The 22,863-nt window shown below is 54.3% G+C and overlaps 1 protein-coding gene across 1 annotated transcript; it reads left to right on the top strand.

The window, feature by feature from the left end:
• On the top strand, positions 1 to 22,678 carry NPTXR (neuronal pentraxin receptor). The gene is made up of 5 exons (XM_055394874.2): positions 1 to 744; positions 13,888 to 14,113; positions 15,037 to 15,284; positions 17,894 to 18,073; positions 18,405 to 22,678. The coding sequence occupies exons 1-5, from the start codon at positions 172 to 174 to the stop codon at positions 18,627 to 18,629; spliced, it is 1,452 nt and encodes a 483-aa protein (XP_055250849.2). The 5' UTR covers positions 1 to 171; the 3' UTR covers positions 18,630 to 22,678.
• The last annotated feature ends 185 nt before the right edge of the window (positions 22,679 to 22,863 follow it).

The raw sequence follows: 22,863 nt of genomic DNA, 5'->3' as shown, positions 1-22,863 counted from the left end.
GACTCAGAACGGCGGCAGCAGCGGCCGCGGCCACAGCTCCGGCTCCCGCTCCGGCTCCTCCTGCGCCCGGGCCCCGCGCCCCGACCCCGCCGCCGCGCCTGCCGGGGGGCCTCGGGCGCCCCCGCCGCCCGCCTCACGCTGAAGTTCCTGGCCGTGCTGCTGGCCGCGGGCATGCTGGCGTTCCTCGGTGCCGTCATCTGCATCATCGCCAGCGTGCCCCTGGCGGCCAGCCCCGCACGGGCGCTGCCCGGCGGCGCCGACAACGCCTCGGCCGCCGCCGCGTCCCCGGGCCCGCAGCGCAGCCTGAGCGCGCTGCACGGCGCGGGCGGCTCGGCCCGGCCCCCCGCGCTGCCCGGGGCGCCGGCGGCCAGCGCGCACCCGCTGCCGCCCGTGCCCCTCTTCAGCCGTTTCCTGTGCACGCCGCTGGCGGCCGCCTGCCCGTCGGGGGCCGAGCCGGGGGACGCGGCGCCGGGCGAGCGCGAGGAGTTGCTGCTGCTGCAGAGCACGGCGGAGCAGCTGCGCCAGACGGCGCTGCAGCAGGAGGCGCGCATCCGCGCCGACCAGGACACCATCCGCGAGCTCACCGGCAAGCTGGGCCGCTGCGAGAGCGGCCTGCCGCGCGGCCTCCAGGAAGCCGGGCCCCGCCGCGACACCATGGCCGACGGCCCCTGGGACTCGCCCGCGCTCATCCTCGAGCTAGAGGATGCGGTGCGCGCCCTCCGGGACCGCATCGACCGCATCGAGGTGAGCGCCGCGCCGCGCGCCGTCTGGGACCCGGTCGCGGGTGGGAGGGGCCGCTCGCGGGAGGCGGGGGCATCCCGGGGTCCCGCGGCCACCGCCGGCTCAGGGACCCGGGGGCGGGGGGCGCCGCCCTCGAGTCTCTGAGTCTTGGGTTTCCGTCTGTGCAAAGTGGATGGTTGGACCTTCCTCCCAGGGGAGAAGGGAGGAGTCAGGGAGGGCACACAGGCCGGAAACGCACCATGACTGCGGTTCAGGGAGCACGCGGGAGAAGCTCGCTTCCGATCCTTTTTCCTCCGGGCGCCTCTGTAAGCCTCAGTTTCTGAGTCTGTAAAATGGGTATAACGGTGCCCACTTGTAGTGTGGATTGATTAAAATGTAGATACGTGAAAATGTTCGGCACGTACAGGACCTCTTTAAATGTCTATTTCATTTCCTTCTTTCAGACATCCCCAAAGCAGCACCAGCCACACACTCAGTCCCCTGTGGTCAAGAGATAGGAGGGCTGTGTGAGGGACTCGGGGTCGTCCTCTCCTGCAGAATGGCAGGGAACAGTGTCTCATAAACCAAACCCGGATGCTTCTCATCTTCTGCACCCCTAAGGCCCCTAGGTGGGCTCGGACCATGGACATGGACAGCAGAAACTCAGATGGCTTTAGACCTGCCAAGATGCCTGGAAACCCAGACATCTCTCTGATGTCTGCCGTCGGGCTTGGGTCTCTGGGGACCCTCCTGAGGTGGAGTGTGCGCTGCTGGCCTAGCTGCCTGTTAGTGGGTGGTTTTGCTCTCCCTTCCCTACCTTCCCCACCCTTATTTTTTTTGAGTTCATTCTTGATTTTTTTTTTCCCCCGGTTTCTGGATAAACCTCCCTTCTGGGGACAGGATAATAAAACATGTAATATTTTAAAAAAAATATTGGGGGTTGGGAGCTGAGTGGAGAATAGGTCCCATCTGGGTTTCTCCCCCTCCAGTCACCTTTTTCAGATGTTCCTGCCTTAGGCTTGGAGTCAGACATGAGGGGCCCAATAGGGGCAGTCCACCCTTGGCTGCCCTGTGATCCTGGACCAGCCATTTCTCCTTTGAAGCTGCCAGACCCCTGCCTCCCTCTGAGAACCTATTTGGAACCACATGGATGGGGAGCCGGACAAATTAGCCAGGACAGACGTCCAGGAGACCCTGACCACTCCCAGCACCCATGACTCCCAGACTGCAGGGAAGGGGGTTCACAGCAGAACAGGATCCATGGAAGGAGGGGGCAGAATGAGGCCCAAGCACCAGCTGCCCCCTTTATTACCTCCCCCTAAATCGAGTGCAGCTGGTGAAGCGGGGAGAGTGGCTGGAAGAAAAGAAAAGCAGGGACTCTTCCCTCTCCATGGCTCTCTCAGTTAAATCCCCGGCAGAGCAGCAGAGGAGATGCTGGTGTGGAAGCCTGGCCTTACCCATGGCCCAGTGGCCCTCCAGAAAGTCTGTGTTGGTGTCTGCACCCACCCTGCAGGGTGTCAGAGCACAGCCAACGCCAAACCTGGGGTTCAGAGACCTCCTCACAGAGAAGACCTCCTCTAACAGACCTCTCATAGAGGTCTCAATTTGAGTGACTGCTGTTTTTATCATTAAGTTCTAATGTTACTAATTTTTTTAAGTAGCCGAAATTTAAAATGAGAACAAATCCTCCATTTAGGAAATAGAGTTTATTAATGTAAAAAAAAATCTGTTCTTCAATTTCCTCTGGCCTGCCCTAGCCCCTGCCCCCACACCCAGATGGCTCCCGTGGTTCCTCCCACGTCTGTGGCTGGCAGGGCTGGGCTTGCCCTGGACCTGTTCCCCCAGCATCTGTGCATTTGGCAGGGTGGGTTCCCCTCCAGTTAGCCCGCTGAGGTTGGGGGGATCCTAGTGGCTGGGATTCAGCACCAGGTCAGCCTCCTGGGTGGAAGAAGTCCTGCTTCCCTATACACACTCCTGCTTTCTGAGTGCAGGGGACATGGAGGGGCTGCCTGCCCACCAGGACTGTCTGCTGAGCCTGACAGCAGCCAGAGCCAGTCTGTTTGGGGCGTTTGACAGTGGCTGGGACTTGGAGCCCAACGGGCTCGGGATCAGGCTACTGGTCTCAGCTCATGCACCTTTCAGCAACTGACTAGCTTCCCTCTTCCCTTCTCATCCAAAAACCTCAAAAGGATGCCCTTCAGGGTCTACTTTATCACCACTAGTCTCTCTCCCACCTTGATTCGCTGGAAATACTCATGGTGTTGAGTTGATAAATTGAACAGGAACATTTCAGTCCTTCTCTTGCTGGTCCCCTCTCTGACATCTGACCCCATAGATCATTCCCTCCTACAAATCTCCATGCCCTGGGCATCTCGGTGCCTATCGCCTGCCCCTCCTCCCTCCCTGCTTCTCTGTCCCCTCTTGGGTCCTCCTCCTTTAACAAGTACATCCCTCCTGGCCCTTCTCTTGCTCTCCTGGCAGAACTCAACCACACCCTGAAGCTTCCAAAACCATTCCACCATTGGTTTAGTGCCCCCAAACCAACTTCATCCCCAGCCCAGGCTTCTCCCCAAACTTCAGATCAATAGATCCAATTGCTTCTTGAGCACCTCCCCCTGGGCATCCCACCAGCCCCCTACCTTCATCATGCCCCAACCTGAACTCAGGACCTCTGCCAACCTGCTTCTCAGGTGTACCCTGAGAAGCCATGCTTGGCTCCTTTCTCTCCCTCCTCCTCCTCCTCAGCCTCATTTCTCTGTGGATGCTTGCAGCAGCCCCCTTGCTGGTCTCCCACCTGATCAGGCACACCCCTCCATCCATCCTCCTCCAGGCCACCCCAGGGATCTTCCTTAAGCCCACCATTGGGCTACCCTGTGATAGCAGACTCCAGCCTGCTCCCAGGCTGCCATTTCATTTCCAACGTGTTTCCCAGCTCCTCCTTCTTCTGCCTAGATTACCCCCAGCTTATCTATACTCATCATTTAAGTCTGCGCTGAGGACACCTCCTCCCAGAGGTCCTACCTGATTACACTCTGTCCCTTTCCTGTCCCCACTCCTGCACATCTCAGCACACCCCTGCCCCTCCCCACCTCTCTGCATCACCCCCTTCCCCACCCCACTGGACTGACTACTAAAGGGAGGAAAGGTCTCTCTGGCCCACCTTCTCCCTGCAGATCTCAAGTTGGAGTCACATTTGAGGGCTTAGGAGAAATCGTTTGTCTTGTTTTTATATTTATTGTTGTTAATTGAAAAAATGTCAAAAGATTTGAGGGGGGGAATTACATTTAGTTCCACCATTTTATTCATTTTTGAAGCCCTCCCCATTTTGGTCCTTTATTAGAATGTGGACATTGTTCCCAAGTTGCTGGGGCTGCTGGTAATTACCATTTTAATGATAGCTATAAGATCCTGGATCCATCTCAGCCTCCTCCATCCATCAATCCTTTGGCTGTCTCCTGTTGCTGGAGATGTAGGTTGTTTCTAATTATTTTTTTTTCTGGATGCTCATTGCAGCATCGATTTCATGCAGATCGTAGTTTTTTGTTTTTTTCTTTTTAAGTCTATTGAGTTCTTTCTTTAGGCTGAATTCCCAGGAGTGGTATTACTGGGTCAGATGATATTGACTTTTATGGCTGTGGCCAAAAACCACTTTCCAAAAGGACCATTTATGTGGCAACCAGCCATGTATGCATGTTGCAGTGTTCTGTTTTTGCACTAATTTATGTGTAAAACGAAATTTCTAAATTGAGTTAAGTAACAATTCTTTTGGAGAAGGCAATGGCAAGCCACTCCAGTACTGTTGCCTAGAAAATCCCGTGGACAGAGGAGCCTGGTGGGCTACAGTCTGTGGGGTTGCTACTAGTCGGACAAGACTGAGCAACTTCACTTTCACTTTTCACTTTCACACATTGGAGAAGGAAATGGCAACCCACTCCAGTGTTCTTGCCTGGAGAATCCCAGGGATGGTGGAGCCTCGTGGGCTGCCATCTATGGGGTCGCACAGAGTCGGCCACAACTGTAGCGACTTAGCAGCAGCAGCAGCAATTCTTTGACATAAACCACATTCTTAATCCTCTGTGGCAAGCTAGTGGCCTCTCCTCATCTTGGGGTGGAAGTGATGAAAAGGAACACCCTGATGATAGTCACAGAGGTTCCTGGACTATTATAACAATTATAGCTCACATTTACTGAGGACTTACCTTGTGTCAGGTGCTGTGCATTATCTCATTTAATCCTGATACAATTTCCATGAGGGAGGTACGATTCTATCTGCCTTTAACAAATGAAGAAACCAAGGTTCAGAGAGGTTAAAAAACTGGCACAAGGGGACACAGCATTGGAGCCTGGGTTTGCCTCTGTCAGCGTCTGGCTCCAGAGCCCTTGTTCTTCATCATTAACTCTAGGTCCATCTGAGGGATCAGGCCTCAACTTCCTGCGAGAGAATGAGGAAGACAGGTGAGGGAAATGCCTCTTGTGTAGTAGCCTGGACCATTTCTGAATCACAGAGCAAGAGTGATGAGGACCAGTCCTCAAAGGTTTGTCCTGCTGGCTGGCAAGATAATCAGGAGGCTGAAAGCAATAAGTAACAAGTAACAAAGAGTCGGACACGACTGAGCAACTGAACTGAACTGAACATGTATTAGGCACTTAGTGCATATTAGCTTATTCAGTCTTCAGCCCTATGAAGCAGCCTGTACACATTCCCATCTTACAGATAAAGAAATGGAGGCTCATAGACTCTGGAGAAACCAGAGCCAGCTAAATCACCACCTGCCCTCCCTACCCCCAGCTTCTGTTTCCCCTCCATAAAATGATACAGTGGGTAGATGCTCCCTAACCACCTAAATATTCTCTGAACAGCTCTAAATATTCTCTGAAACGGGAAGACTGTATGCGATAAAGTTGAGTTCTTCTTGCCTGTGACTTTAATCGCTTTCTCTCTCTGGGCCTCAGTCTTCTCATCTGTAAAATGGGTAGAAGGAGGGTCTGGGTGTGGTTCAGGCCCTCTGGGCTCCAGATTCTGAATTCTTGGGCAGATGTTTCCAAATTAGGAATTGTCATCTGTGCCCTGGAGGCCTCTCCTCCCTGGCAGGACTCCCCCTGGGAAAGGAGACCCCTCCTGCCTGTTCCAAGCCTGGCAGGAGCCACTTGGGCAGAAGACAGGGAGGGGCTTACGTGTGACCCTTTTTTTTAAGGTGTATCTTACATTCAAGATATTTAAGAGCTCACATATCATACTTTAAAAAGACACAAATCGTTTTTAATGTATTTATTTTTAACTGGAGGATAATTGTTTTACCATATTCTGTTGGTCTCTGTCATATATCACCATGAATTAGCCATGAGTATACATATGTCCCCTTCTTCTTGAACCTCCCTCCCACCTCCCACCCCGTCCCACCCCTCTAGGTTGTCATAGAGCACCAGTTTCAGCTCCCTGCTGCTGCTAAGTCACTTCAGTCGTGTCTGACTCTGTGTGACCCTATAGACAGAAGCCCACCAGGCTCCCCTGTCCCTGGGATTCTCCAGGCAAGAACACTGGAGTGGGTTGCCATTTCCTTCTCCAATGTGTGAAAGTGAAAAGTGAAAGTGAAGTCGCTCAGTCGTGTCCAACCCTTCGCGACCCCACGGACTGCAGCCCACCAGGCTCCTCCATTCATGGGATTTTCTAGGCAATAGTACTGGAGAGGCTTGCCATTGCCTTCTCCGCAGCTCCCTGAGTAACAAGTAAATCCCCACTGACTGTCCATTTTACACATGGTAGTGTATATATTTCCAAGCTACTGTCTCAGTTCATCCCACCCTCTCCTTCCCCCACAGTGTCCACAAGTCAGTTCTCTATGTCTGTGAAAAAGACGCAGATCTTTTTTTTTTCCCTTTTTTAAAAAAAATTTATTTTAATTGGAGGCTAATTACTTTACATTATTGTATTGGTTTTGCCATACATTGACATGAATCTGCCCCGGGTGTACATATGTTCCCCATCTTGAACCCCACCTACCATCTCCCTCCCCATCCCATCCCTCTGGTTCATCCCAGTGCACCAGCCCCAAGCATCCTGTATCATGAACAGCTGCATGAAAATATATGTATGAATGCACCCATGGAAGCACCATCCAAATAAGAGTCAGGACATTTCCACCCTAGAAGGCTCCTTTGTGACCCCAAAGTCCAGGCTTCCCCAGAGGTACCACTATTCCAGCTTTCATCGCTGTAGCTCAGTTTTCTCTGTTTGAACTTCCCTCAGATAGACTCAGACAAGCTGCACCCCTTCACGTCTGGTGTCCTCATTGCACGCTGACCTTCAGTCGTGGTGTCTGTGTGTTAGTGGTTTACTTTACACTGCTGTGTAGTGTTCCAGTGTGTGGAAACACCTTACTTACCCATTCTCCGATGGAAGGACATTTGGGTTGCTTCTGGCTTGGGATTATTACAAATCAAGCTGCTGTGAATGTCCTTGTGATATCCCTGGTTGGCTAAAAGTCCTCATTTCTCCTGGATGTATCCCCAGGAGTGGGATGCTTGGGTTCCAGGAGGGGCATATATTTAGCACTAGGAGCCTCTGCCAAACGCTTTTCCAAAGTGGCATCTAAGCATTCGCACGCCCACCTGCTGTGAAACTTGCCAACCTTGCTGTGGTCATTTTAAAGACACTCCCCATTCTGGTGGGTGTGTAGTGGACTCATCGTGGTTTCAATTTGTATTTCTCTGGTGACTCATGATGTTGAGCACCTTTTCTTATGTTTACTGGCCATTTTGTGAAGCCCTTGCCTGTGGGAGATGGACCGAGGTCAGGGGCTGGTGCACCCCACCCCCCGAGTGACAAGGCCATTGGGTTTCCTCAGGACAGTCAGACACTTGATCCCCACAGAACTTGAGACAGGGATTGAGGCAGCCAACGCGAAGTGGAAGCTCTTAGGTGCCCCTGCCCACCCTGCATTTGACTCCAGGGGAAGCTGAGGCTCAGAGAGGCTGCATGACTTGCCCAAGGGCACACAGCATGTTGAATGCTGAGCCAAGATGACAGCCAGGATTTTCTATGAAAATGGGCTGAGGGTGGGGTCCTCAGTCTCTGCTGCAGATTTTAGCCCCAGGCCCAGAAGGTATGTGGGCAGGCAGGGCCAGGAAGGGATTTTGTGGCCGCTTGATGGGGAGTATGTGAAGGGAGAGGAAAGGGGCCTCGGGTTGGCATGTCTAGTAGCTTGCTCTGAGGCCTCAGAGCCCAGGAAGGTGTATGGACAGACCCTCACGGAGCCGCTCCCCCTTCTCCCGACTTCCCCTCCCGCATGCCAGCTGCTGTGACTTGGCACCCTCAGTGTACAGAGGTCCACTTGTCTGTTTTCCATTCCAACTGCAAAGTGGCAGTGGGGACCTGGACAGAGATCGGTCTGGCCTCTGCCACCTGCTCTCCTGCCCCTCCCCTGCCGGGGTGAGTTGGAGACAGAGAAGCCTGCCAGGCGGGCTCCTGGGGAAGAAGTGGGGAGCAGGACGCCCCCTCTGAAAGACCTTCCCTCAACTCACCACGCCCTCTCTGCCAGCCTGAGAGCCTTAGAGTTTAGTCCCACAAGGACCAGGGGATTGTTACTCTCCCCATTTCACAGACGAGGAAACCGAGGCTCAGAGAGGTTAAGAACCTCGGCCAGGTCACTCGGCTGGAATTTCAGTCCTAAGCAGTCTGGCTCCCTGGCCCACATCACACTCAGTCACTACTCGCTATGCTCTCCTTGCTGGCTCAGAGGAGAGAGAATCTGCCTGCAGTGTGGGAGACTCGGGTCCGATCCCTGGGTTGGGAAGACCCCTTGGAGAAGGAAGTGGCAACCCGCTCCAGTATTCTTGCCTGGAGAATCCCGTGGACCGAGGAGCCCGGCCAGCCTCAGTCCATGTGCTCGCACGGAGTCGGACACGACTAAACGACTAGCGCTTTCTTCACTTTCATGCTCTCCCACCTCTCAACAATAGGGTGTAATAATAATGGTTATGACTCTGTCAGCCACTTTTATATACCAGGCTTTACATAGTTTGTCATTTTTGTCTATATATCCTAAGATGTAGATATTATTATTCCCATTTTACAGTTGAGGAAACTGAGGGTCAGAGGAGTTGAATAGCTTGCCCAGGGTCACAGATCTAGTAAGTGGGGAGCCTGGGAATGACTCAAGCCTTGTCTGACCTAAGAGTCATGCTGGTACCTGTGCATCGTGTTGCCACAGCACATGGTGACAGGAGCAGTCCCTCCAGAGACACCCTCGTTCCCTCTCCCTTTGGAGTATCTTGGCTGAGGTGTCAGGGAAGCTGCCATCTGGTGAGGGTGAGGAGGCACTGGCCAGAGGAGGTGGCATGGGGGCGGGAAGAGTGTTCTTGGCAGAAGGAACAGTGTGTGCGGAGGCCCAGGGGTGAGAGGGAGGTGGGGACAGCTGGGCCTTTCAGGTGGAATGAAGGGTAGCCTCTAGGGGTGTGTAGTAAGGGCTGAGAGGAGAGGGGCGGGGTATTGACGGTGGGAGAGGAGGGCTGCTGAGGGGTGTGAGCAGCGTGGGTGGATTTGCATTGAGCTGCCTGCCTCTCTGGCTGCTGTGTAGAGAAAGGCCAGAGTAGGAGCCTGGGGACAGTGGCCTGGGCTGGGGTTGGGGAGAGGACAAAGGAGCCGAGTGAGGCTGTGGTTAAAATTGTACCCTCAAGACTCTGCTTTTGGATCTTTCCCCCATTTTTTAAAAGAAAATTATGGGGACTTCTTTGGCAGTCCAGTGGTTGAGAATCTGCCTTCCAAGGCAAGGGGTGTGGGTTCAATCCCTGGTCGGGGAATTAAGGTACAAACCACACCATACACAGCACAGCCAAAACAACTTTTTAAAACAAGAAAAGACCCAGGACAGTTGCAACCGGCTGATGCCCCTGAGGGTCTCCCCTGTCCCAGCCCCAAGAGAGGGTCACCACTGTCCTGAATTTGTATTTAGCACTCCATGCATTTCTTTATGCTTTTATAAATACATGATCTAGCTTCGAATCTTTGTACCTTTGTATGAATGATATCCAACTGTTCTTCTGTAACTTGCTTTTTCCCTCAATATAATGATTAAACAAAAACATCTATGGTTGAAGATGGAGGAGGATGGGCTCCTTTAAGAGATGTTTAAGGAGTGTTAGTAATAATCATAATAGCTGACACATAGCCTGTCATTTGCCAACTCTAAGGGCATTATATCTGTTAACATTTCTCACTTCTGTTCTATGAGCTATTATTTTTGTACCCTTTTTGCTGATGAGGAAACTGAGGCAGGGAGGCTTTCCATAACAACATCACTGGGCTGATGGAGCCTGGGCGTGAGCTGGGGCAGACTCACACAGGACTTAGGGGATGAGCCCATATGGGAGATAGGTGGCCTGACCCACACCACAGCCACCAAGCCTGCTCTCTGCCCTACTGCCCCTGGAGCTGGGCCCTGTGCTGTCTGCGCGGAGGGGAACTGTGCAGAGGGTGGAGCTTTGACCTTGAAAACCAGCACCTTCCCTCTGCCGCTCATAGGAAAGGAGCAGACCCCACCTGGGGTCAAGATGGCAGGGTCTTCCCCACACCCTCCTAGCACCATAGCTCCCCCACTTAGGCAGGTCCCTCCATCCAAACCCCTCTGCAAAGCTGCCCCACACCAGGATCTGACACCACCTGCCAGATCGTCCCAGCCTTCTCACGGCCACTGAAACCTCTTCTGCTGGCCCTCAAGGCAGGCAGGACAGCCGGCACTGTACCCATTTGGCAGACCGACAAACTGAGACCCAGACTGTCAGGGCAGGACCGAAGAAGAAGATGTTCTGGAGTCAGAAGGGACTGAACTGAGGTCCTGGCTCTGCCACTTGGCAGTGTGTGACCTCAGGCAGATGACGTCACCTCTCTAGCCTCTGCTCTCTCATCTGAAAAGCAGCCCTCAATTCCCCAGATAGTTGAGAGGGCTTGTGGAATGTTTGCACGGTACTTCCGGAGTGCAGGACTTGGCACGCGGTGCACGGCAGTGAGGACAGCTGCCTCCGTTAGCATCTTGTTACAGAGTGCTAATGAGCCCAGCACGTTAGCTGAGTTGGACCGGAACCCTGGGCTCTGGCTCCAGGCCCCACGTACTTCCACCAAACCCCACCCCGGACTCCCAGCACGACAAGTGTGGGTTCCGAGCCCCCATAAGGACCCGCGTGGGGTGATGGCATCGTCTCCCCACCATCTTGGGCTGGGGGCCTACTTGGCATCAGGCCCAGAGCCCACGCGTCACAGCCTGTGCCCACAACAGATGGGTAAGTGGGGGGAGTCATGTTCTTCTGAGGCAGACATCAGGGTGGGGAGGGGGCCACACGGGATCCGGTGAGCCCACCTCCTCCCTGGCCTTCCTGCTGGCGGCAGAGCTGGCGGCTCTGACAAAAGAACAGCTTGTGTGCCCATCTCCCTCGGCCTGTGCCGTGTCTCCTCGCAATGGCGTCTGTGTAAATAGCACTTGGCGTCCTGTTCCTTCCTGGCAGGTCTTTCTCCCTCTGAAGAAGGAGGACACTTTGCGGGAGAGAGAGAAGGCTTTGGTTCCAGAGGGGTCAGCTTTGCTCAGCTCCTCAAAAGGACTTCTGCCTCGGTTTCCCCATCTGTGAAATGGGAACACTGAGAGTGCCAAACAAAACAAGTGGCTGTGAGGATTCATGAATAAATACTTGGAAAGTGCCGAGGGGGTCCTCCCTCAGAGGTGTGCCCCTCATGCCCAGGTAGGCCTAGTGGATGGAGGGACAGTGAGGCTAGAAGGGAGCCTATTCCAGGAGACCTGGCCCCGGCCCTTCCAGTGCTGATGTAGATGGCACTTCATGAGCTAATTGCCTCAGCCTAAGGTTTCCCAGAAGTCCCACTGCCTCAGATGCAGTGGCTGGCTGGCCCTGTCACCCCATGAGCTGTCTGTGGTCAAGGAAAGATTCTGGAGGTAGCAAGCTCCCCGTCAGCTGATGTATTCAAGCCTCACAGTTTGCATTGTTTTTTCTTCTTTGGCCACGCTGCACAGTGTGCAGCCTCTTCATTCCCTGACCAGGTATTGAACCCAGGGCCCCTGAAGTGGAAGCATGGGGTCTTAAACCACTGGACTGCCAGGGAAGTCCCATGCATTATGCTTTTACAGTCCACAAGGATCTGTTACTTCCACTGTTTCATCCTGACATCTGTCTTGCGGATGGGCAGAGTGGGTCCAGTTGTCCCTATTTCACAGAAGGGGAAACTGAGGCTTTGTGTTTAGTCAGCACCAGAGTCAGGATTCGTGGGCACCTGGGGAATTCCAAGGAGCCCTCCAGATAGTGGAGACTGAAGATTCGTGTAATAGGGTGGGGCCATGTGTACTGAGCAGTTCATCCATCCATGCCCCGCCCCCCTCACCTGGGCTCCCCACCTGGTGGGCCAAGCAGGCATCTGCATAGGTGGATGGCTGTGCCCTCCCACGTGGGACATTGTAGGGGATACAGGTGGCCACACTGGGTCAAGCTGGAGCTCCCACTATGCGCCGTCTTTTAATCCTGACCACAGGCCTGCAAGTCCAACATTCCAAGTCCCCACTTTATAGAGGAGGAAAAATGACCCCAGAGAGATTAACCCACCTGCCCCCAATCTCGGGGCGGAGTGGCAGAGCCAAGTGTGTGGTCCGTCACTGTCTGTGGTGGCAGCTTCCTTCTCTCTGGTGCTGAGTGTGGCAGTGACACTTTGCTTGCACTGCCCTCCCCACCCCCAGCACTTTGAAGCAGGGGACACATTTATCCTCTCATCACAGAGCTAGGAAAAAAAAAAAAAAAAGAGCTCAGAGAGGTTAAGGGACTTGCCCAGTGTCACACAACAAATGACTGACAAGGTCAGGGCTGGGCCAGTGAAGCTGAGAGGGGTCTCTTGTGCTTGCCCCTGAGCTCTGGGGCCATCCCTGTAGGCACAGGGTGCTCAGAGAATGCTTGGCTGTGCTCCTGGTTTTCTGTTTGGCCCACAGTAGGCGCTTAGTGAATATCTGCTTGGGGAAGGAATCATGAGAATTCAATGAGCTCAGGTCTGGGGCTAAGCCTGTGGTCGGGGCCCAGGGCAGGTGAGGTGGGAACCAGCAGAACCCCTGGACAGTGAGGAAGCACTGGGCTGTCAGTAGGGAGCATGGAGGAGGGGAGAGCGGACTGAGCTGGTCTAATTTGGCTCCTAGAAGCTCAAGGAATTATTCATTTCCTACTCATCTTCCCCTGACGTGTCTACCAGAGACTGTCCCCTCCCAGCATCAGGACTTGTGGCCTCAGCTGCCTTCCTCCACCCCAGAAGGGGTTTCCTCCAGCAGGGGAGGGGAAAGGAAAGACCCCCTGGCTTCTGTCCCAATTCTCCTTCCCGCGGGGGTCTTAAGACGGACCAAAGGAGGACTCTAAGACATTTTGTCCTCATCCTGGGTGGTCTGAGACCACCCTCGAACACCCTGCTCTAGAGAGCAGAGCAAACAGGCTCTGTTCACGGGCATTCACCACCTGATCACCCCCACAACCCTTCTAAATAGTTACAGTTGTACCATACTGCCTGAGAGGAAGCGAGGGTTCAGAGAGGTGGAGGCATTTGCCTCAGGCCGCACAGCAGGTTGGTTCTCGAGCTGGATTTGAGCCCTGGGCTGCCTGCCTCTGGAGTCTGTGATCTTAACCACCCATCACAGCAGCACTGGAGCCCTATTCCAGAAGCCCCCTGGTTCGTGCCCCTGTGTCTGCCTGGCACCCACACAGAGTCTTGCACCATCTTGGAAAAGTTTGGCATGTGAGTAAGTGATGATCAGGATAGCCCACCTCTTCAAGGACCCATCAGGGTGCGGCCTTCCAGTGATGAAGGGCTCGGCAGTGGCTTTCAACCCCAACTGCACATTGGACCTTCTGGGGGGCTTTTGCAGCTCTCCACTGCTGACCCCCATGGGCTGAGATGTCCCAAGGACAGGAGCCAGCCTTCTGTCGCTCCATCACACACCAGCCCTGGAGACAGCCTGCTGCTGCACACCCAGGGCACATTCACTGCCTGAAGCAGGCACTGCCATCCCATTATACGTGTGGGGAAGCTGAGGCTCAGCGGGGGTCCCTCAGCAAGGGTAGTGGGCATCTCTGGGACTTTGTCTCTTTCCATCCTCCCTCTGACTGACTTCGAACGTCCCTTTCTCTGTCCATGAGCAGCAGGAACTTCCAGCCCGAGTGAACTTCTCAGCCGCCCCAGCCCCTGCACCCGTGGTGCCCACTGCCCTGCACTCTAAGATGGACGAGCTGGAGGGGCAGTTGCTGGCCAAGGTGCTGGCGCTGGAGAAGGAACGCGTGGCCCTAGGTCACAGCAGCCAGCAACAGCGGCAGGAGGTGGAGAAGGAGCTGGACGCCCTGCAGGACCGTGTAGCTGAACTGGAGCATGGTGGGTCCTGGGCCCCACAGAGGGCATGGTGGGCGAGGGCATCTTTGGTCCTCGGATGGTCCTCCGGGTGGCAGATTCACTCAGACAACATTTTCCAGAGGTTAAAGCTAGAAAGGTTGGTGGGGAAGAGGCTGTGAAACAGAGAGAATGATTGGGGTGTTTTCTTACCATTACCAGTTAGCATTTTCTGGCACATTTTCACTCACTATATTCTGGGAGTGGGCTAAGTACTTGATACGTCAACTGGTTTAATCTTCACAGACCATACAGGGGTGGTTCTGTTTATTATCCCCTAATAATAAGTAAGGCTATAAATAAATAAATAATATTTATAAATTTATATATTTATAATTTTATTATAATTATATTTATAAATAAGAGTATAAAAATATTTATAAATAAATAATAAGGAAAATAAGCCTCAGAGAGGCCAAGTGACTTGCCCAAGGTCACACAGCCAGTAAGTGGTGAATCTAGACCTTAAATCAGGTCTGACTCTAAAGTCCATGCACTTAACCACCCCCCACATGAGTACCTTTGCCATCAGTATTTTGTAATTTGTTTAACACCTGGGCCTGGCACCACAAGGGTTATAAAATCATGACATGTTGGACATTGTACAGGTGTGAGCATGAGGAAACCTGGCTCCTCAGTCCACAGTTGTCACCGGCTTGCTCTGTGACCTTGAAAGTTCACTTCCTCTCCCCAGGCCTCATTTTCTTCATCTGAAAAATAGGAATTTAGGACTCATGACCTTTCAGGGAGCTTTCATCTTTTAAACTTGGTGAGGACCACCCTTGAGGCTTATAGACAAGTTGAGGTTACCAGGGGGCTAGTAGCCCTCATTCTGGAATGTGCCCTGCCCACCGCCCCCATCCGTGTCCGCTGACCCCGACTGTGTTCACCTTGCTCCCCCCGCTCAGGGTCCTCAGCCTACAGTCCCCCAGATGCCTTCAAGATCAGCATTCCCATCCGCAACAACTACATGTACGCCCGCGTGCGGAAGGCACTGCCCGAGCTCTATGCCTTCACCGTCTGCATGTGGCTGCGCTCCAGGTCTGGCGGCACTGGCCAGGGCACCCCCTTCTCCTACTCGGTGCCCGGGCAGGCCAACGAGATTGTGCTGCTGGAGGCAGGCCATGAACCCATGGAGCTGCTGATCAATGACAAGGTGAGCGGGGGCTGGGCAGAGCGGAGGGATGGGGGTGAAGCGGGGGGGGACCCTTCCAGGAGCATTTGCACTGCGCTGGTCCCAGATGGGCGGGGCCTTTCCATTCTCCTGCTCAGCAAAATCAGCACGCATGAAATGCCTCCAAGATGGATGAACCCATGCCAGGCTGGGTTCTGGGAATTCAAGATAAGCCAGACCTGGGGCCGATAGGATAAGAGCTCCTGTCCAAGAGAGGCTGTCAGTGGTGGTGTACCATTTACAGAGGAGCATGTGAGGATCACAGAGATTAAGAGACTTCCCCAGCAACCTGGCTGTGGGAGCAGACCTGGAGGTGCTTCCTACAGCAGGGCACCTACAGGGCCCCCAGAGCCCTGCTCATTCTCCTGAACAAACAGAGAAGCAAATGAGACCCCAGGACCTCTCTGGGGAGGGAGGAGGGGAGCGAGGGCAGAAGAGCTAGTGGATTCCTTGTCCCCCTCCCCCTGGCAGTCAGCCCTATGCCCCTCCCCTCACGTGGTGAGTAGGCTGGTGCCAAGATCAAGCTCTGGCCTGAATGCTGGATTTGAATCCTAGTTCTGCTGCTAACCCACTGTGTGACCTTCGACTAGTCACTTACCCTCCCTGTGCCTCAGTTTCCTCATCTGTAAAACAGGAATAATAATAACTTCAACTCTACATGGTGTGGTGAGAATTAAATGGCTTAAATACATGTAAAGGGCTTTCAGCAGACAGAACCTGGCACTTAACAAACTTTAATAAATGTGCCCCCATTTTTATTATTCCATGTCCTGTGCTAGTACTTTACCCATATTATCACCCCTGACCCAACAGCCCCAGGAAGTAGACACCCTACTATCTCCATTTTGCAGATGGAGAAGCTGAGGTTCAGTGAAGGCAAATAATGCACCCTGGCCACAAAGCTGGTGAAGGGGTGATGATGTGATTTGGGGGTCTTGGGCTCCACTGTTCTGCCCTTGAGTCACCGATCTTCCCCATATCCAGGACTCCCACCCCGTCACCACTCTCCCAGGAGTGGACAGGGCAGGACAGGCTGGGGAGACAGGGGGAGTGATGTAGCAGGGACATGGTGATTAAGGGGGAAGCAAGGTGAGCATCTTATCACGCCATTCCCTGCAGATATCTTCCCCAGCCTGACATATTGCTTTGGGTCTTGATGGCATGCTGGTCTTTTGAAATGCCCTGGGAAATGCAGAGAACATATACTGCACCCACTTGTGACCAGCCCACAGCCACACAGAGCTGCTGAGAGGTGCCTTTCATGGGTGTCCTGGAGGAGGAAGAAAGAGATAGGCCCAGGGGACAGTGAATTTCCCTTGTGACCCAGTACACACTTACCCTCTAAGTCCATCAGAGGGTAGCTGGATGACATCTAGATCATCCTACCCAGTTCCCCTTCATAACCCCCCTTGGCTGCCAGCCTTGGCTCTGCCCAGTCAGTTCTAGTATAATAGAAGGAGTTCAGCACCCTGGACAGGGCACAAGGCAGTCCAGTTTCTTGACATTCTGGTGCCTTTTGAGTACCAGCCTCACAAGCTACTCACAGTTCTCATTTTATTCCAGCCTCTAATCCTTTGCCCCTGCTGTGCAAACCGACCCCCGCCCCTACACCTTGGTTTGCCTTACAGTGGAATTTCCAGATGTGTTCAGATTTCACATCTTCTGTTCCCACATTCCTCTCTGCCTCTGGGCCTTCATGGCTTCTATGTCTCCCACATGGCCCCTATGTCACTCTGTCTTGTGATATTGTCCCTGAAGTCCTCCCCTCCTGTGCAGACTCAGCTCATTTTAGGACCAGATCCATATCCCCCGGTGTCCAGAACAAGGCCTGGCATCAAGTAGGCCTCAGAGAATATTGTAATAAATTGTGATCTCAGAGAACCTAGGAGATGAAAGAGCCCTTCGGGAGACCCAAATCCACAAGCAGCAAGTACCTTTCATCTCACAGGCCAACTCCAATCAATCAGCAGTGCCTTCCAAGAGCACTGTAATGAGAAAGATTCCGAGGGTGAGTCTAGGCTCATGATTGATTAGCCATGTCTGCCTTGGGTGGAGTAGGAGGCAGAGGTGGCTGCATATTTGCCATCCTTTGCCTAAGCCCCTGACTTTATGGATGAGGAGACTGAGGCCCAGGGAGGAAAGAGCAACCTCCCCAGGGTCCCACAGGGGGTTGTGGTTGTCTGTGCTCGGTCTCTGAGTACAAGGCTTGTTCCATCATTCCTAGCACTTCTTGAGCCCAGCTGTGTGCCAGGCACTATGTGAAATATTCAGGGAAGGGAGGCTTGTGAGATACAACTCCCACCCTGCGTGACCTTACAGGCCTGTCAGAGAGTGAATAAACTACCTAGAAACAACCGAAAAACAACACTGAGTAGTCCCTTATGATCTGAGTGAAGTGCCTGATGATATTGCTACATTGTAGGGAAAGAGGAAAGAGTGGCTGGAAAGACACTGGGCGGGGAGGACAGGGAGGGTCAGACCTTGGGTCAGCCCCTGGAAGGAGGGGCACTGGTCTCCCCATCCCCCATTCCACTGCTCCAGCCTTGGGGCTTGTGGCACCTCTGACCCGGGGCTGGGGGACCTGTTTCCAGGTGGCCCAGCTGCCCCTGAGCCTGAAGGACAATGGCTGGCACCACATCTGCATCGCCTGGACCACCAGGGATGGCCTGTGGTCTGCCTACCAGGATGGGGAGATGCGGGGCTCTGGTGAGAACCTGGCCGCCTGGCACCCCATCAAGCCTCATGGGATACTTATCCTGGGCCAGGAGCAGGTAAGGGTCAGGGTGGGATGCAGCAAGATATCCCACCCACTCAGGGCGCCTCAGGAGGGGTAGGAGGAGGGTCCTTGAGAGCACAGAAGTGAGTGCTCAGTCTGACCCAGCCATTCTGCAGATGGGCAGACTAAGGGAGACCGGCCCAAGCGGCTAGAACCTTGGGGCGGGGCTAGGGTGTTGGGGCGGGGCTAGGACCTTGGGGTGGGGCTAGAACCTGGAGGGGGCGGGGCTTCAGCGGGGTCAGAGTTTTGACTTTCTGAGCACCTGCTTATCTTTTCTGCTCCCTCACTCCATGTCTTTCCTGTTTCTTTCTGCTCTTTTGGTCCAGGATACCCTAGGCGGCCGGTTTGATGCCACCCAGGCCTTCGTGGGTGACATTGCCCAGTTTAACCTCTGGGACCACGCCCTGACACCAGCCCAGGTCCTGGGCATTGCCAACTGTACGGGGCCACTGCTGGGCAACATCCTCCCATGGGAGGACAAGCTAGTGGAGGCCTTTGGGGGTGCAACGAAGGCCGCCTTTGATGTCTGCAAGGGCAGGGCCAAGGCATGAGGGCCACCTCGTCCAGGGAACCCTCCCTTGCCTGCCAATTCGGGGACCTTCCGGGGCGGGAGCGCATTCCCTCCTTAGTCTACCCACACACACACACTGGTCTCCATTTTTGCCCCACTCCTGGCCACGCATCCCGTTTCCCCAACCTGTACCCACACCTCCAGAACGCCCTGCCCTTGATGGCTGTCCCCGGATCCCACTTGAATGGGGACAAGCAGCTCGAGTCAAGAGGTCAAGCCTGGGGTGAGTCCAGGGCCTGGCAGGGGGTGCGCCCACGGCTCTTGCCCCACCGCTGGCGTTAGAGTGGAGCCATCTCTTACCCCATGTCCCCTTACCCATCAACCACAGCTGATTCCACTGATCTCACAGCACCATCCATGGGGCTGTGTATAGGCAAAGGGCCCACTGTCTCAGTGGCAGGCAGGCGTGCCCCCTTCCTCTTCAGCGTATTCGCAGGCTGTAGAGCTGTCCCCCAGCTGAGAGGGAATGGCAGAACCACACAGGAGACTCAGACTCATCCCTTTCCATCTTTCCATCAGCTGCCAGTCATGGGCAGGGGAATCTTGATGAAGCTTCTCCCCCCACAACCCCAGCCCCCACCTGCACCCTTTCTTCCTTCTCTTTCCTTGTTTCTTTGTGCTGAATGGTTGCTTTGAATGTTGGTTCCATGCCTGGCCCAGCCTCACCTCAATTTCCAGGACATTCTCTTCCCAGCTCCAGCCTGGAGGGTTGGGGACCAAGATCTCAGGAGGCCCACCCATGGCTGCATCCACTGGCTTGGTCACCTTGTCCCTTCTGTGACCAGAACAGGGCCTGGACCACTTCAGCCCAGGCTGGGGACAGCGTGGGACAGAGGGCACAGCATGAGACAGAGGCATGTGTCCCAGGAGACCCAGGCTCTGGCAGAGCCACAATATTGACCCACTCGGCATGGCCCTGCAGCCTTTGGGGAAGGAAAGAAGCAGAGAGGGCAGGGAGAAGCGTGGAGCGGTGTGCAGAGCTCTGGATGAGAAGAAGGAGCCCCTGGTTCCTGGTCTCCTCTGCTGCCAGCCTGCTGTATAGTCTGCTGTCAGTCCCTACTCTCCCCTGGCTGACCGTCCTCATTTGCAAGCTTTGGTCATTTCTGAGAGCTCTCCAGATCAAAAGTGGGATGGTCTAGGTCTATGATTCCAGGTGGATAGGGTGGGACAAGCCTGAGAACCTACCTAGGCGTCAAGGGGCATAGCAGGGGCAGGCCTTGGGACTGGGCAGCAGATGGGATCTGACTAGGCATGGGTCAGGGTCAGTAACTGGTTCCAGAGAGGCAAGGGCAAGGGTCAAAGCAGACCAACCTCATACACAGATTGTTAAGGTCAACTCTTCTGGATCACCCCCAGCCTGGCACCCTTGCCCATCTGAGTGTTTCAAAGGGCTGGTGGCTTACCTGGGCCCTACCCTTGAGTCCCCACTGGCTCCCCCGAGACATTGGAAGAATATCAGAGCTGAGAAAAGCCACCCAGTCTGACCTCTTGTTGCTCATATGAGGAGGAGCTCAGAGAAGGCAAGTGACTTGCACAGGATCACACAGCTCAATGGAGCCAAGCCAGGACTAGAACCCAGTGCTCTTTCCCCTACACCATACTTCTTGCCCCTCTTTTGAGTCCAGCCTAAACCTAAGAGGATGGACATTTGAGGGGTCTGAATACTTTCCAACATTCCAACAACGCTTTCCAACACTGAACCACTTTCCTGTATGAAACATACAGACATCTTGGCATTCCGACCCCTGATCCCTGGAAGATAGGGTGGGAGAGGTGTGATCTCTGGGCACTCTGACAGGAATGGAGAGCTGAGAACACTGGGGTCCCTCGCCAGTCACCTATCGTGTGTCCGGACATCTGTTGGCTACTTCAATCAGATGGGCACTGGTGGCTTTTTGTTCCTTTGGTTCCCTGTCTCTGCTCCCCACACCCACTTAGCCTGAGGCATGATGCCTGAGCTACAGACTGTGGGGCGCAGGGCCATGGAGGCTTTTCCAAGACTTGTTGCTTCCAGGCCCCAGATCCTCATTTCCGTTTCAAGAGGGCAAATTGACCATTCAGCACTTCCAGCCCAACTCCCCCTAGAAGGAGGGATTGCGTGCTTTAGCCAGAACCTGCTGAGATCTAGTTGCCCTGGTAACAGCCAATGACATCAGCCCCAGTGCTGGGTCAAGCATCTCATAATGACATACACTGTTGCTGGGGTGACAGCGAAATTTGGAACTTCGATTTCAGGAACACTGGGCTTTATTGGGTTTCTGTTATTGTCTTTGAGGGAGCAGCTTTTGTGGAGGCCTTGGGGGGAAAGAAAGAATCTTAGGAAGGAGGTGATAGAACTTGTTTGGTCACTCGAGCCCACCCAGAAACACCATCCCAAGTCCTTTATGCTTTGTCATGGTGATTGTGAGACTTCTGGCCTGTGCTGAATCACCCTGGTCAGCCCTCCAGAGGGAGCAGGAACAAAACTAGAGATGTTGCCATGTAAGCTCTGAGTCTGGGCCATCGGTGAGTGGCCTAGGTCCCTATTCCAGAATGATGAATGTCCCAAGTCCCCACTCCTCTGTCTACTGATTATCCTTCTTTGCTGAATGCCTGTTGTTTGGACTCCAGCTTTGACCTTCAGCTACTCCCAGGCATAGCCAAAAAGATGGGGAGGAGCAGAGGTGCTCAGCTGTGTCCTCAAGCTACTCCCAGCTGAAAATGAGGCTGGAACCATGTCTGTTACACCCTTGTAAACTTGCCATGCTGGGCACCTCACAGGGATCAACTCATTTAACCTCACAACAGTTCTAAGTAGGACTGTTCTTAGTCCCATTGTACAAGTAGAGAAATGGAGGCCCAGAGAGGTTAAGTAACCTGCCCATGTCAATCAGCCCACAAGTGATGGAACCCAGAGTTTAAAGCCGGTGGGTTTAGGGTTTAAACCCAGGGCCCACCCTTCAGCCTGAGGGGACAGGCGCCACCACTGCCTGTGTAGTGGGCTTTGGCTCTCTACTGCTCCTGGGCCTGCTCACCCCGACCCAGAGGAACACAGAAGTGAGGGAGGGACTGGCCCCTGGGCCAGGGTCCCCTTGGGTAAGGCCAAGGGAGGGTTCTCAGCCCCTTCAGGGAGCACGTCCCTGTGTGGGGTGCTCACAACTCACCCCTTCTCTCACTGGCTGGAGTTTCTACGAGAGCTGAAAAGGGAGAAGAAGCTGGGTGTCTCCCAAGAGTCCCAGGCTGCAAAGGGGGAGAGCTGACACTTCTCAGACCCCTGCTTTGGGCCTAGCCCTGACCCGTCCCAGACCCTTGCTGTGGGCCCAGCCCCGTGCCAGGTGCTTCACAGCTCTTATCTGCCAGACTTTCCCACCTTGTGGCACATGGCACCCCTAACCAACATCCCAAGAGGCCGATCACCTTGCCACATCTGTGCAAGACCTGGGACCACAGGTGTGGACAGGAAGGGCTCCGAAGCCCTCTTTATACAGATGAAGATGCCAGGGCCCAGGGAGGGTGAGCAGTCTTCGGGGTTACCCAGCCGGAATACTGGGAGACCTGAACCCAGCTTTCTGACCCTGCATTCAGTGCTCGCTCCATGATGCAGTGGTCCTAGCCCCCCCTCAAATGGGTCCCCTCCTTATATGTTTCCCAGCATCCTTGCTCTGAGCAAACTGGGGAAGGGACACCCCCCTCCCCCCCACCCCCCGCCACAAAAGATGGAATCATTCTCTTCACCGTCTTTGCCCCAACTGCCTGCCACTCCAAACCCCTCCCCCTGGCCCCTGACCCTGCTGGGTGGGGAAGGGGCTCATGTGGGCCCAGGCTGAGCAGTGAATGAGCATGTCGAGCTGTCAGACACTGTGAAATTAGTGCATCCTACTGGCAACCCGCCTCCCCCGCCCCGCCTGATTTTGTACATAAAGTGACATGAGATGCAACATGTGTGTGTATGTGTGTGCGCGCGCGTGTGTGTGTGCTATGTCATGGTTTTTATTACTTTTTGTTTTTGTAAATTTGAATGTCCAAAATAAACGTGATGTTTACTCTGAGGCTCTTCCTGCAAAGGTGGGGCTACCCTGGGGGTGCTGGGCAGGAATGAAGTGGCTACTACTTGGAGCAGGGCAGAAGGTAAAGGCAGAGGGGGTGCCACCTCACTATGCCAAAGCCTCACCAACCCCACCCGTGCCCCCTTAACCTGACAGGCTCTGCCAGGTCCCAGGGACAGACACACCCCT

This window comes from Moschus berezovskii, chromosome 6, assembly GCF_049115385.1.
Source record: "Moschus berezovskii isolate FMDL1 chromosome 6, NW_MosBer_1.0, whole genome shotgun sequence".
Taxonomy (NCBI): domain Eukaryota; kingdom Metazoa; phylum Chordata; class Mammalia; order Artiodactyla; family Moschidae; genus Moschus; species Moschus berezovskii.
Note: the sequence above shows the minus strand (reverse complement) of the source record. Positions and strands in the feature narration are given on the sequence as shown.